The 12,215-nt window shown below is 45.5% G+C and overlaps 1 protein-coding gene across 1 annotated transcript in view; it reads left to right on the top strand.

Annotated features, from left to right (window-relative positions):
• Positions 1 to 11,752, top strand: part of LOC148152274 (WD repeat-containing protein 54-like) — a 75,138-nt gene extending 63,386 nt beyond the window's left edge. Inside the window, exons 5-6 of the mRNA XM_087985781.1 lie at positions 9,655 to 9,755; positions 11,455 to 11,752. Of these exons, the coding sequence (XP_087841907.1) occupies positions 9,655 to 9,755; positions 11,455 to 11,752 (399 nt within the window). The remainder of the gene's footprint in view (positions 1 to 9,654; positions 9,756 to 11,454) is intronic.
• The last annotated feature ends 463 nt before the right edge of the window (positions 11,753 to 12,215 follow it).

Genomic DNA, 12,215 nt, shown 5'->3' with positions numbered 1-12,215 from the left:
GTAAAGAACCCACCCCTGACATCTCCCCTATACCTTCCACCCTTCACCTTAAATTTATGTCCCCTTGTAACACTCTGTTGTACCTGGGGAAAAAGTTTCTGACTGTCTACTCTATCTATTCCTCTGATCATCTTATAAACCTCTATCAAGTCACCCCTCATCCTTCGCCGTTCCAACGAGAAAAGACCGAGAACTCTCAACCTATCCTCGTACGACTTCCTCTCCATTCCAGGCAACATCCTGGTAAATCTTCTCTGCACCCTCTCCAAAGCTTCCACATCTTTCCTATAGTGAGGCGACCAGAACTGCACACAGTACTCCAACTGTGGCCTAACCAAAGTCCTGTACAGCTGCAACATCACTTCACGACTCTTGAATTCAATCCCTCTGCTAATGAACGATAATACTCCATAGGCCTTCTTACAAACTCTATCCACCTGAGTGGCAACCTTCAAAGATCTATGTACATAGACCCCAAGATCCCTCTGTTCCTCCACCTGACTAAGAACCCTACCATTAACCCTGTATTCCGCATTCTTATTTGTTCTTCCAAACTGGACAACCTCACACTTGGCAGGGTTGAACTCCATCTGCCACTCCTCAGCCCAGCTCTGCATCATATCTAAGTCCCTCTGCAGCCGACAACAGCCCTCCTCACTGTCCACAACTCCACCTATCTTCGTATCATCTGCAAATTTACTGACCCACCCTTCGACTCCCTCATCTAAGTCATTAATAAAAATTACAAACAGCAGAGGACCCAGAACTGATCCCTGCGGAACTCCACTTGTAACTGGGCTCCAGGCTGAGTATTTACCATCTACCACCACTCTCTGCCTTCGACCGGTTAGCCAGTTTTCTATCCAATTGGCCAAATTTCCCTCTATCCCATGCCTCCTGACTTTCCGCATAAGCCTACCATGGGGAACCTTATCAAATGCCTTACTAAAATCCATGTACACTACATCCACTGCTCTTCCCTCATCCACATGCTTGGTCACCTCCTCGAAGAATTCAATAAGACTTGTAAGGCAAGACCTACCCTTCACAAATCCGTGCTGGCTGTCCCTAATCAAGCAGTGTCTTTCCAGATACTCATAAATCCTATCCCTCAGTACCCTTTCCATTACTTTGCCTACCACAGAAGTAAGACTAACAGGCCTGTAATTCCCGGGGTTATCCCTATTCCCTTTTTTGAACAGGGGCACAACATTCGCTACTCTCCAGTCCCCTGGTACCACCCCCTTTGCCAGTGAAGACGAGAAGATCATTGCCAACGGTACTGCAATTTCCTCTCTAGCTTCCCACATAATCCTAGGATATATCCCGTCAGGCCCGGGGGACTTGTCTATCCTCAAGTTGTTCAAAATGTCCAACACATCTTCCTTTCTAACAGGTATCTCTTCTAGCTTACCAGTCCATTTCACACTCTCCTCTTCTACAATACGGTCCCTCTCGTTCGTAAATACTGAAGAGAAGTACTTGTTCAAGACCTCTCCTATCTCTTCCGACTCAATACACAGTCTCCCACTACTGTCCTTGATCGGACCTACCCTCGTTCTCGTCATTCTCTGGTTTCTCACATACGCATAAAATGCCTTGGGGTTATCCTTGATCCTATCCGCCAACGATTTTTCATGCCCTCTCTTAGCTCTCCTAATCCCTTTCTTCAGGTCCCTTCTGGCTATCCTGTATCCCTCCACTGCTCTGTCTGAATCCTGTTTCCTCAACCTTATGTAAGCCTCCTTCTTCCTCTTTACCAGACATTCAACCTCTCTCGTCAACCAAGGCTCCTTCACACGACCATTTCTTTCCTGCCTGATAGGTACATACATATCATGGACACGTCGTATCTGCTCTTTGAAAAAGTTCCACATTTCCACCACATCCTTCCCTGACAGCCTATGCTCCCAACGTATGCTCCTCAAATCCTGCCTTACAGCATCGTAATTTCCCTTCCCCCAATTATAAAATCTACCTTGTTGTGCGCACCTATCTCTCTCCATAACCAAGGTGAAAGTCACAGAATTGTGGTCACCATCACCAAAATGTTCACCCGCTAACAAGCCCACCACTTGTCCCGGTTCATTACCGAGTACCAAATCCAATATGGCCTCCCCTCTGGTTGGACAATCTACATACTGCGTTAGAAAAGCTTCCTGGACACACTGCACAAACACCGCCCCATCCAATCTACTTGATCTAAAGAGCTTCCAATCAATATTTGGGAAGTTGAAGTCGCCCATGACTACGACCCTGTGGCTTCTGCACCTTTCCACAATCTGTTTCCCAATCTGTTTCTCCACATCTCTGCTGCTATTGGGGGGCCTATAGTAAACACCCAACAAGGTGACTGCACCTTTCCTATTTCTGACTTCAGCCCATACTACCTCCAGAGGCAGATCCCCCTCAAACTTCCTTTCTGCAGCCGTTATACCATTTCTAATTAGCAATGCCACCCCCCCCCACTCCTTTTTTCCCACCCTCGCTAATCTTACTGAAACACCTGTAACCAGGAACCTCCAACAGCCATTCCTGTCCCACATCTATCCACGTTTCCGTGATGGCCACAACATCGTAGTCCCAGGTACCGATCCACGCCTTAAGTTCACCCACCTTATTTCTGATACTCCTTGCGTTGATGTATACGCACTTGAGCCTATCTCTGTGTCCGCTAGTAGTCCCTGTCAGTGCTACCTTCTCCACAGCCCCCCTACAGTCTTGGGCATCCTGACAAACAGCTAACCTACTTGCTGGACTACAAGTCTGGATCCCATCCCCCTGCCAAATTAGTTTAAACCCCCCCGAAGAGTGCTAGCAAACCTACCCCCCAGGATATTGGTGCCCTTCTGGTTCAGGTGCAACCCGTCCTGTTTGTACAGGTCCCACCTTCCCCAGAATGCAGTCCAATTGTCCAAATATCTGAAGCCCTCCCTCCTACACCAGCCTTGCAGCCACGTGTTCAACTGCACTCTCTCCCTATTCTTTGCCTCACTGTCACGTGGCACCGGCAACAACCCAGAGATGACGACTCTGTCTGTCCTAGCTTTTAGCTTCCAGCCTAACTCCTTGAGCTCTTGAATGACCTCCCCACCCCTCTTCCTACCGATGTCGTTGGTGCCAATGTGCACCACGACTTCTGGCTGCACACCCTCCCCCTTAAGGATTCTGAAGACACGGTCTGAGACGTCTCGGACCCTAGCACCCGGGAGGCAACAAACCATCCGTGAGTCTCGCCCATGTCCACAGAACCGCCTGTCCGTCCCTCTAACTAGAGAGTCCCCTATAACTAGCGCTCTCCTCCTCTCCCCCTTTCCCTTCTGAGTCTCAGAGCCACAGACCCCTTCACTGCAGCTTACACCTGCAACGCTGTCCCCCCCAACAGTTTCCAAAGCTGTATATTTATTTTTTAGGGGAATGACCACAGGGGAACCCTGCACTGCCTGCTTCTTCCCCTTCCCACCTCTAACTGTTACCCAGCTACCTCTGTTCTCCGGCGTAACTATGTCCCTGTAGCTTCTATCAATCACCCTCTCAGCCTCTCGAATAATCCTCAGTTCATCCAACTCCAGTTCCAGTTCCCTAACTCGTTCATATACCCATCCAAATGCCTCTTAAATGTTGCAATTGTACCAGCCTCCACCACTTCCTCTGGCAGCTCATTCCATATATGTGCCACCCTCTGCGTGAAAAGGTTGTCCCTTAGATCTTTTTTATATCTTTCCCCTCTCATCCTAAACCTATGCCCTCTAGTTCTGGACTCCCCGACCCCAGGGAAAAGACTTTGTCTATTTACCCTAACCATGCCCCTCATAATTTTGTATATCTCTATAAGCCTCCGATGCTCCAGGGAAAACAGCCCCAGCCTCTAACCCTGGCAACATCCTTGTAAATCTTTTCTGAACCCTTTCAAGTTTCACAACATCTTTCCAATAGGAAGGAGACCAGAATTGCACGCAATATTCCAACAGTTGCCTAACCAATGTCCTGTACAGCCACAACATGACCTCCCAACCCCTGTACTCAATACTCTGACCAATAAAGGAAAGCATACCAAATGCCTTCTTCACTATCCTATCTATCTGCGACTCCACTTTCAAGGAGCTATGAACTTGCACTCCAAGGTCTCTTTGTTCAGCAACACTCCTTAGGACCATTAAGCATACAAGTCCTGCTAAGATTTGCTTTCCCAAAATGCAGCACCTCACATTTATCTGAATTAAACTCCATCTGCCACTTCTCAGCCCATTGGCCCATCTGGTCCAGATTCTGTTGTAATCTGAAGTAACCCTCTTCGCTGTCCACTACACCTCCAATTTTGGTGTCATCTGCAAACTTACTAACTGTATCTCTTTTGCTCGCATCCAAATCATGGATTTGTAAATGACAAAAAGTAGAGTGCCCAGCACCGATTCTTGTGGCACTCCACTGGTCACAGGCCTCCAGTCTGAAAAACAACCCTCCACCACCACCCTCTATTTTCTACCTTTGAGCCAGTTCTGTATCCAAATGGCTAGTTCTCCCTGTATTCCATGAGATCTAACCTTGCTAATCAGTCTCCCATGGGGAACCTTGTCGAACGCCTTACTGAAGTCCATATAGATCGCATCTACTGCTCTGCTCTCATCGATCTTCTTTGTTACTTCTTCAAAAAACTCAATCAAGTTTGTGGACATGATTTCCCACGCACAAAGCCACGTTGACTATCCCTAATCAGCCCTTGCACTGTGTGACTACTATTAGGGAGCCTCTAGATGACTACAACAACGTTCCCTTATTTTTTTCTTACCTCCTCCCATATGGATTCTACATCTTCCGATCCAAGATTATTTCTTGTTATTGTACTAATTCCATCCTGTACTAAGAATGCCATATCACCATTCTTCCCTACCTGCCAGTTCTTTCAAAAGGTCTCTACCCCTGAATGTTCAGTTCTCAATTTCAACTTCCATATGACCATATCTCTATAATGATTATTACCCATTAATCTCCATTTATGCAGTGAATTAGTTTCTTTTATGCATTCACTCAAGTAAGTAGTACCAGATGACAACAACTGGATCCCTCTTCTCCAGCTTCCTGTCCAGCCTAGATGAGATGTCCTTCACCCAAAATGTGCAGCGTAGTCTTTAATGACAGTAAATGACATTATCTCCAAGAAGAGAAGAATTTACTTTTAATTAGAGTCATAGAGATGTACAGCATGGAAACAGACCCTTCAATCCAACCTGTCCATGCCAACCAGCAATCCCAACCCAGTCTAGTCCCACCTGCCAGTGCCCGGCCCATACCCCTCCAAACCCTTCCTATTCATATACCCATCCAAATGCCTCTTAAATGTTGCAATTGTACCAGCCGCCACCACTTCCTCTGGCAGCTCATTCCATACACGTCCCACCCTCTGAAAAAGTTGTCCCTTAGGTCTCTTTTATATCTTTCTCCTCTCACCCTAAACCTATGCCCTCTAGTTCTGCACTCACCGACCCCAAGGAAAAGACTTTGTCTATTTATCCTATCCATGCCCCTCATAATTTTGTAAACCTTTATAAGGTCATCCCTGAAGCCTCCGACACTCCAGGGAAAACAGCCCCAGCCTGTTCAGCCTCTCCCTGTAGCTCAAATCCTCCAACCCTGGCAATATCCTTGTCAATCTTTTCTGAACCCTGTCATGTTTCGCAACATATTTCCGATAGGAAGGAGACCAGAATTGCGCACAATATTCCAACAGTGGCCTAACCAATGTCCTGTACAGCTGCAATATGATCTCCCAACTCCTGCATTCAATACTCTGAATGTTTGTAATTCTTATCATGGAGAGGCTATAGAAGGTTGAATATGGTTAAGGTGGCGATTGATAGATTTCTGATTTCCACTTGTGTACAGGGATGTTGGGTTCGGGGTGTGTAAAAGGAACTGCAGTGTTTGATCAACAATGATCTTATTGAATGGTGGAGCAGTCTTGATGGGCTGAGTGGCTACCTATGTTCCTGCGTCTTTCACTCCTAACCCACTGTATTTTGGGTCAGATAACTGTTGGAGCCGTTAGCAGCAAGGCAAACCAAATTGGATTTTGATGGTCTCCTTTGTCCTTTTTTATCTACTTTCCTTTGTGTTAACTCAACTGGAATGTTCATACAATGCAAAGAGTAGAGATGCGATAACATTACGAGTTTGCATTTGTTTACTCACATGGTCGTCACTGGCTGGCCAGATTGTTGCACGTCCCTGGTTGCCCTTGCGAAGGTGGTGATGAGCTGCTACCTTGAACCACTGCAGTCCAAATGCTGTAGGTTGACTCTCAACGTCATTAAGAGGAGTGTCAGGATGGTGAATAACTTGGAGGGGAACTTGCAAATGGTGGTGTTTCCATGTACTTGTTGCCCTTGTCAAAGAACAAAGAAAGTTACAGCGCAGGAACAGGCCTTTTGGCCCTCCAAGCCTGCGCCGATCCAGTTCCTCGATCTAAACCTGTCACCTATTCTCTAAAGATCTGTATCCCTCTGCTCCCTGCCCATTCACGTATCTGTCCAGATACATCTTAGATGACGCTGTTGTGTGCACCTCTACCACGTCAACGTTTCATGAACCCATCACCCTCTGCGTAAAGAACTTACCATGCATATCTCTCTTAAACTTTTCCCCTCTCACCTTGAACTCATGACTGCTAGTAATTGAGTCCCCCACTCTGGGGGGAAAAGGCTTTTTGCTAACCACCCTCTCTATACCTCTCATGATTTTGTAGACCTCAGTCAGGTCCCCCCTCAACTCTGTCTCTCTAATGAAAATAATTCAGGACATCGCTCCCAGGAAGGACAATGGAAGCTCCTTACTAGTTCAAAGGAGGCATGCTCACCTACCTGCAAAGAGAACTGGAATCTCTTGATCACATTGATACTGTCAGGATGTTGCATTTTATCAACAATCAGGACATTCTGCCAATAACTGTTTTTCAATTATCGTAATTGTAACCGGATTACTGAATTTCCAAATATATTGTATCTTTCCCCATTTTAATTAACCTCATTGTACAAGATTCCTATAAAACCTGGCTTCATCCTCAGCTCGAAGAAGAGAATTCTCGGCTACCTGGACAGATTGTCTGTGCTATTTCAGCTTGGTCAATTTTTCTTCCGCGATATCGCCTTACTAATAAACTATTTGTCAATTTCACTTCGAACTGTGCTTTGTAATCTCTAATTTATTCGGCTAATTTCTCCAACACTTCTTCAGGGTACAATGGACCTGATTTCCATTCAGATCTCTGTACAGTGGTTAGCACTGCTGCCTTACAGCACCAGGGACCCAGGTTCGATTCTAGCCATGGGCGACTGTCTGTGTGGCGTTTGCACATTCTCCCTTTGTCTGCGTGGGTTTTCTCCGGGTGGTCCGGTTTCCTCCCACAGTCCAAAGATGTGCAGGTCAGGTGAATTGGCCATTCTAAATTGTCCATAATGTTAGGTGCATTAGTCAGAGGGATATGGGTCTGGGCAGGTTACTCTTCAGAGGGTAGGTGTGGACTTGTTGGACCGAAAGGCCTGTTTCCACACTGTAGGGAATCTAATTTACCACATAGTTCACTCTGAATTGGATCTTCCCAAATGCACCACCTCATATTTGCCCAGATTGAGTTCAATCTGCCTTTTCTCCTTCCAACTCTCCAATCGATCTATATTCTGCTGCATTCTCTGACCTATCCCTTCACTATCTGCAATCCACCAATCTTCATGTCATCTGCAAACCTGCTAATCAGACCACCATTACCTTCCTGGAGATTATTTATGTATATCACAAACAACAGTGGTCCCAACACGAAGCCTGTATAACACCACTGGTCACAATTCTCCATTTTGTGAAACTCCTTTCCACTACTACGCTCTGTCTGCTGCTGCCCAGCCAGTTCTCTATCCATCTAACTACTACACCCTTGTGACTTCACTTTCTCCATCAGCCTACCATGGGGTACCTTATCAAACACCTTACTGAAGTGCTTCTAGATCTACATGGTCCTGTATTTGGAAGCTGCAGTCTAAGAATCTTTGGTGAATTTCTGCAGTGCACCTTATAGATAGTACACTCTGCTGCGACTGAACGTTGGCAGTGGAAGGAGTTGATGCTTGTGGAGGCAGTGTCAAACAAGCAGGCTGCTTTGTCCTGGATGGTGCCAAGTTTCTTGAGTGTTGCTGGAGCTGCGTCCATCCAGTTAAGTGGGGAGTATTCCATTACACTTGTGACTAGTACTTTGTGGACAGGATTTGGTCCAGGAATTCAAGAGGTGAATTAATCACTGCAGTATTCCTAGCTGTATTTGTAGCCATTGTATTTAACTGGCATTGCCAATTGAGTTTCAGGATGTTGATAGTGGGGGATTCAGTGATGGTAACACCACTAAATGTCAAAGGGCAGTGGTTATTTTGTCTATTAATGGCTATGACCATAGCCTAGTTTTGTCTCGGTATTTCTTGGAAATGGCTGATAGTCATTGTCTCATTTTTAAACATTTCTATCTGTTTCAAAAAATTAATCAAATTATCCAAATGGTAGAAACAAAACACAAACTGATAACCTCATAGGTCTTTACAGTTTAACTTAACTTCTTTTTCCAGGCAGGTAAAACATGGATAATCAAAAGTGGGGAGAAGAAATCATGGAAACACAGTGCAGTAGAATCAGTCTGAATCTCACGAGTTTGAGTTGTTTCTTTCAGATTGTATTCATTTCTTTTAATTCTTTACTGTTGTCACAAAGTTGTTTGCACATCAATGCACATTTTCTGTCACTAGTTGAGAATGTATCTTTCCAAAATCTTTGAAGTTTCACCAGAGGATTTGCAGAGAAAGGTGAATGGAAGAAAACTAGCTGTTACTGGGGACTTCCTGGTACTTCTGCAAAAGCTAAAGCTCTAGGTCGTTTTTGATGCTTTCTCAAGGTGTTTTCCACTGCACTGGCCACATACAGGCTGTGGTCACCTGGTCAGGAGGCAATCAAAATATTGTTGCTCCTTAGTTCATAACCCATTGGTTCCATGGCATTTGATTATTCTCACTGCCCCAAGAAAAACACCAAATTGTATATGATTCACAAAGTGTTCCAATAACAAGACCTTTTGAAACTGCAGCCACTTTGCACAGTCTCCTTGGTTTATAGCTGCGCCTTCCTTTGTGACATAAAAGAAATTTTAAACATGTGGTCTTTACTATAATATGATTTTGTGTATGTATGTTGCATGTTATTTTCTGGGAAGTGAAGCCATTGCTGAAGGTGTTTGAGAGGTGACACTGAATTGGATCTGAAAGTGAGGACTGCAGATGCTGAAGATCAGAATCGAAAAGTGTGGTGCTGGAAAAGCACAGCAGCAGGTCAGGCAGCATTTGAGGAGTAGGAGAGTCAACGTTTCGGGCAATGAAGGGCTTATGCCCGAAATGTCGACTCTACTGCTCCTTGGCTGCAGCCTGACCTGCTGTACTTTTCCAGCACCACACGTTTTGACTCTGAGTGTGCACTGTTTGAGAGGACTGGTGGGGCACTTTAAGCAAGGTTCACTGCACAGGGGTACTCCAAATACAATCCGAGTTTTTCTCATATCCCATTTTTTTCCCAAGTATCCAATAATAGAATGTTTTACTGGGATTGATTGATGCTGGTTTCATTCTATAGGAGTATGTTGCAGATCTGGTGACGGCAGATGACTCTGGGGTCCTGTGTATCTGGAAATCAGGGGAAGATTTTAAATTAATGCATAAGTTGGCAGCTTATGGGTAGGTGATGTCTTTGTCTTGTCTCACTCCAATAAGTGTAATAGAGAATCACAAAGTTGATTAATAACCTGACTGGTTTTACTTATTGCCATGTGTATTTTTTTACAAAATACAGTGAAAAATGTTGTATATGTCACCACTCTCTGGTGTCATCTCAAAACATGGAAAAATAAACCAAAACATAGAATACAAAGGCACTGCTTTCCACTGCTTATTGTTAAGCACCCCAGCATGGGCCATGAGGCTGGTAGTGAGGCACAAGTCCCCTTTACCTCACTGTCGCAGCTGGAATGAATGTCGCCACTCTTTGGTGCTGTCAAGCCTCCACCAGTTTGGTTTGAAGAGACTTTGAAACCGAAAAGCCAATGAAACAGCTACCAACCAGATTCATTCCTCCCATTGACCAACCAGGTTGTGCCCTCTGCCTGTGGTCACCTATTCCTCCTGCCTGATCCGCCCCCACTTTATCTGCAGCTCCCCTTCCACCCACCCCCAGTCCTGAAGAAGTGTTATATCCAAAACATTGACTTCTCCACCTCCTGATGTTGCCTGGCTTCCTGTGATCTTCCAGCCTTCTGCTTGTCCACCAGTTTACTTACCACTATGCATCCTTGCTGGACCTCACTAATGCAGATGCCACCATTGCTGCTGGGTACTGCACCAGCCCAAACCCGATTCCGCCATCACCAGTCCACTTCAAGCATACCTTGCCAATGCAGCAGCTGCTGATGCTGGTGGGTGTTCTACTGGGCACCAAAGCTGCCTCTGCTTCCATGAATTTGCTTTGGACGCAAACAGTGCCGGGAGCCCAAACTCACCTCTGACACAACAGCCATGAGTTGGTGCTACAACCGCTTCGTTGATGCAGAATGCAGTTCCACTACAGCTATGAGTTCGCACTGGGCCCCTGGATCTGAACTTTCCAGAGTTGACACATTTGATGCGGCACAGTGGCTTGGTGGTTAGCACTACAGCCTCACAACACCAGGGACCTGGGTTCAATTCCAGCCTGGGGTGACTGTCTGTGTGGAGTTTGGATATTCGACCCATGTCTGCATGGGTTTTCTCCAGATGCTGCAGTTTCCTCCCACAGTCCAAAGATTTGCAGGTTAGCTAAGTTGCCCATATCATCACTGGGCTGTAAAGGTAGGTGGGGCTAACCATGGGAAATGCAGGGTTGCAGCGATAAGATAGTGGTGTGAGTGTGGGTGGGATGCTCTTCAGAGAATCGGTACAGACTTGTTGGGCCGAAAGGCCTGTTTCCACACTGTAGGATTTCTAATTTCTAACTTTAGGAGTGCTCAGTATTTCAAATACTGGACCAGCTACCCGGAGTTAAAATCCCATCGTCCTGGCCTGCATGTACCTTTATTCCCCCACACTGCACTTTTCTTTGATGAACGAGAAAGTCAATGGGTATCAGGCATAGATAGGAAAGGGGATTTAAGATCACACTAACATCAGCTTATTGAGTGGTAGAGCAAGCTCAAGGAGCTGAATGACCTGTTCCAAAGTTGTATGTTTCTATTTTGAAAAAGCTTTTTTTAAATCACTTGTGAGGTGTGGGTCCTGGCTCAACCAGCATTCATTGCTCAGCCTTAATTGCCAGGAAGGTAGTTAAGAATCAATCACATTGCAGTAGATTGAGACTCACTACTGAACCATCAGTGCTAACTAGCCAATTATTGCCTGTTTCCAGAGGCACTTGCTCATCTGTGAAGATGTGGAGTGGGATCATTGCAGCAGGATATGGGAGTGGCCAGATCCTGGTTTATGATGCAGCGACTGGTACAGTGCATGTGGAGGTGAATGCTCACGCACGCTGGATCTGCGCTCTCGACCTCGCATCTGAAAGTGGCAAGGTATCCACAAGCTTCTTTGGAGCTCTGCTGTCCTGCATGACACTGACAGGCTGTGTACTTTCTCTCCCTGCTATGTTGCTCCCTGAAGGAGTTGGATTGTTTGCATCACAAAATATGAACTTGCAGACATACTAATTAGGAGTTGACCACTCAACCTTTTGACCCTGCTCTGCAGTTCAATTGGATTAATGCGAATTATTGCACCATTCTCGATAACCTATTACTCCGTTGCCTATCAAGAATTTATCTACCTCTGCCTTAGTGATGCAGACTCTGCTTGTATCATCCTTTGTGAAAGAAGTTCCAAAGATGCTCAACCCTCTATCAACAGTTCTGCTTATCTCTGTTTTAAATGAATGACTATTTACATTTAAATAGTAATTCCCTATTTCTAGATTTCCCCATATGAAGACATCTCCTTTTCACATCCACCCTTTCAAGGCTCCTCAGAATCTTACATTTTTCAATCAAGGTCCGTCTTATTTTTCTCAACTCCAGTGGATATGAGCCTACCTCGAACAACCTTTCCTCATAAGGCAACTTACCCATTCCTGGAGTTGGTCTAGTAAATCTTCTCCAAACTGCTTCCAATGCAGTT

Source organism: Chiloscyllium plagiosum, unplaced genomic scaffold (assembly GCF_037043375.1).
Source record: "Chiloscyllium plagiosum isolate Xiang-an unplaced genomic scaffold, Cpla_swu_hap1 HiC_scaffold_1, whole genome shotgun sequence".
Taxonomy (NCBI): domain Eukaryota; kingdom Metazoa; phylum Chordata; class Chondrichthyes; order Orectolobiformes; family Hemiscylliidae; genus Chiloscyllium; species Chiloscyllium plagiosum.
This window is presented reverse-complemented; position numbering and strand designations above follow the sequence as displayed.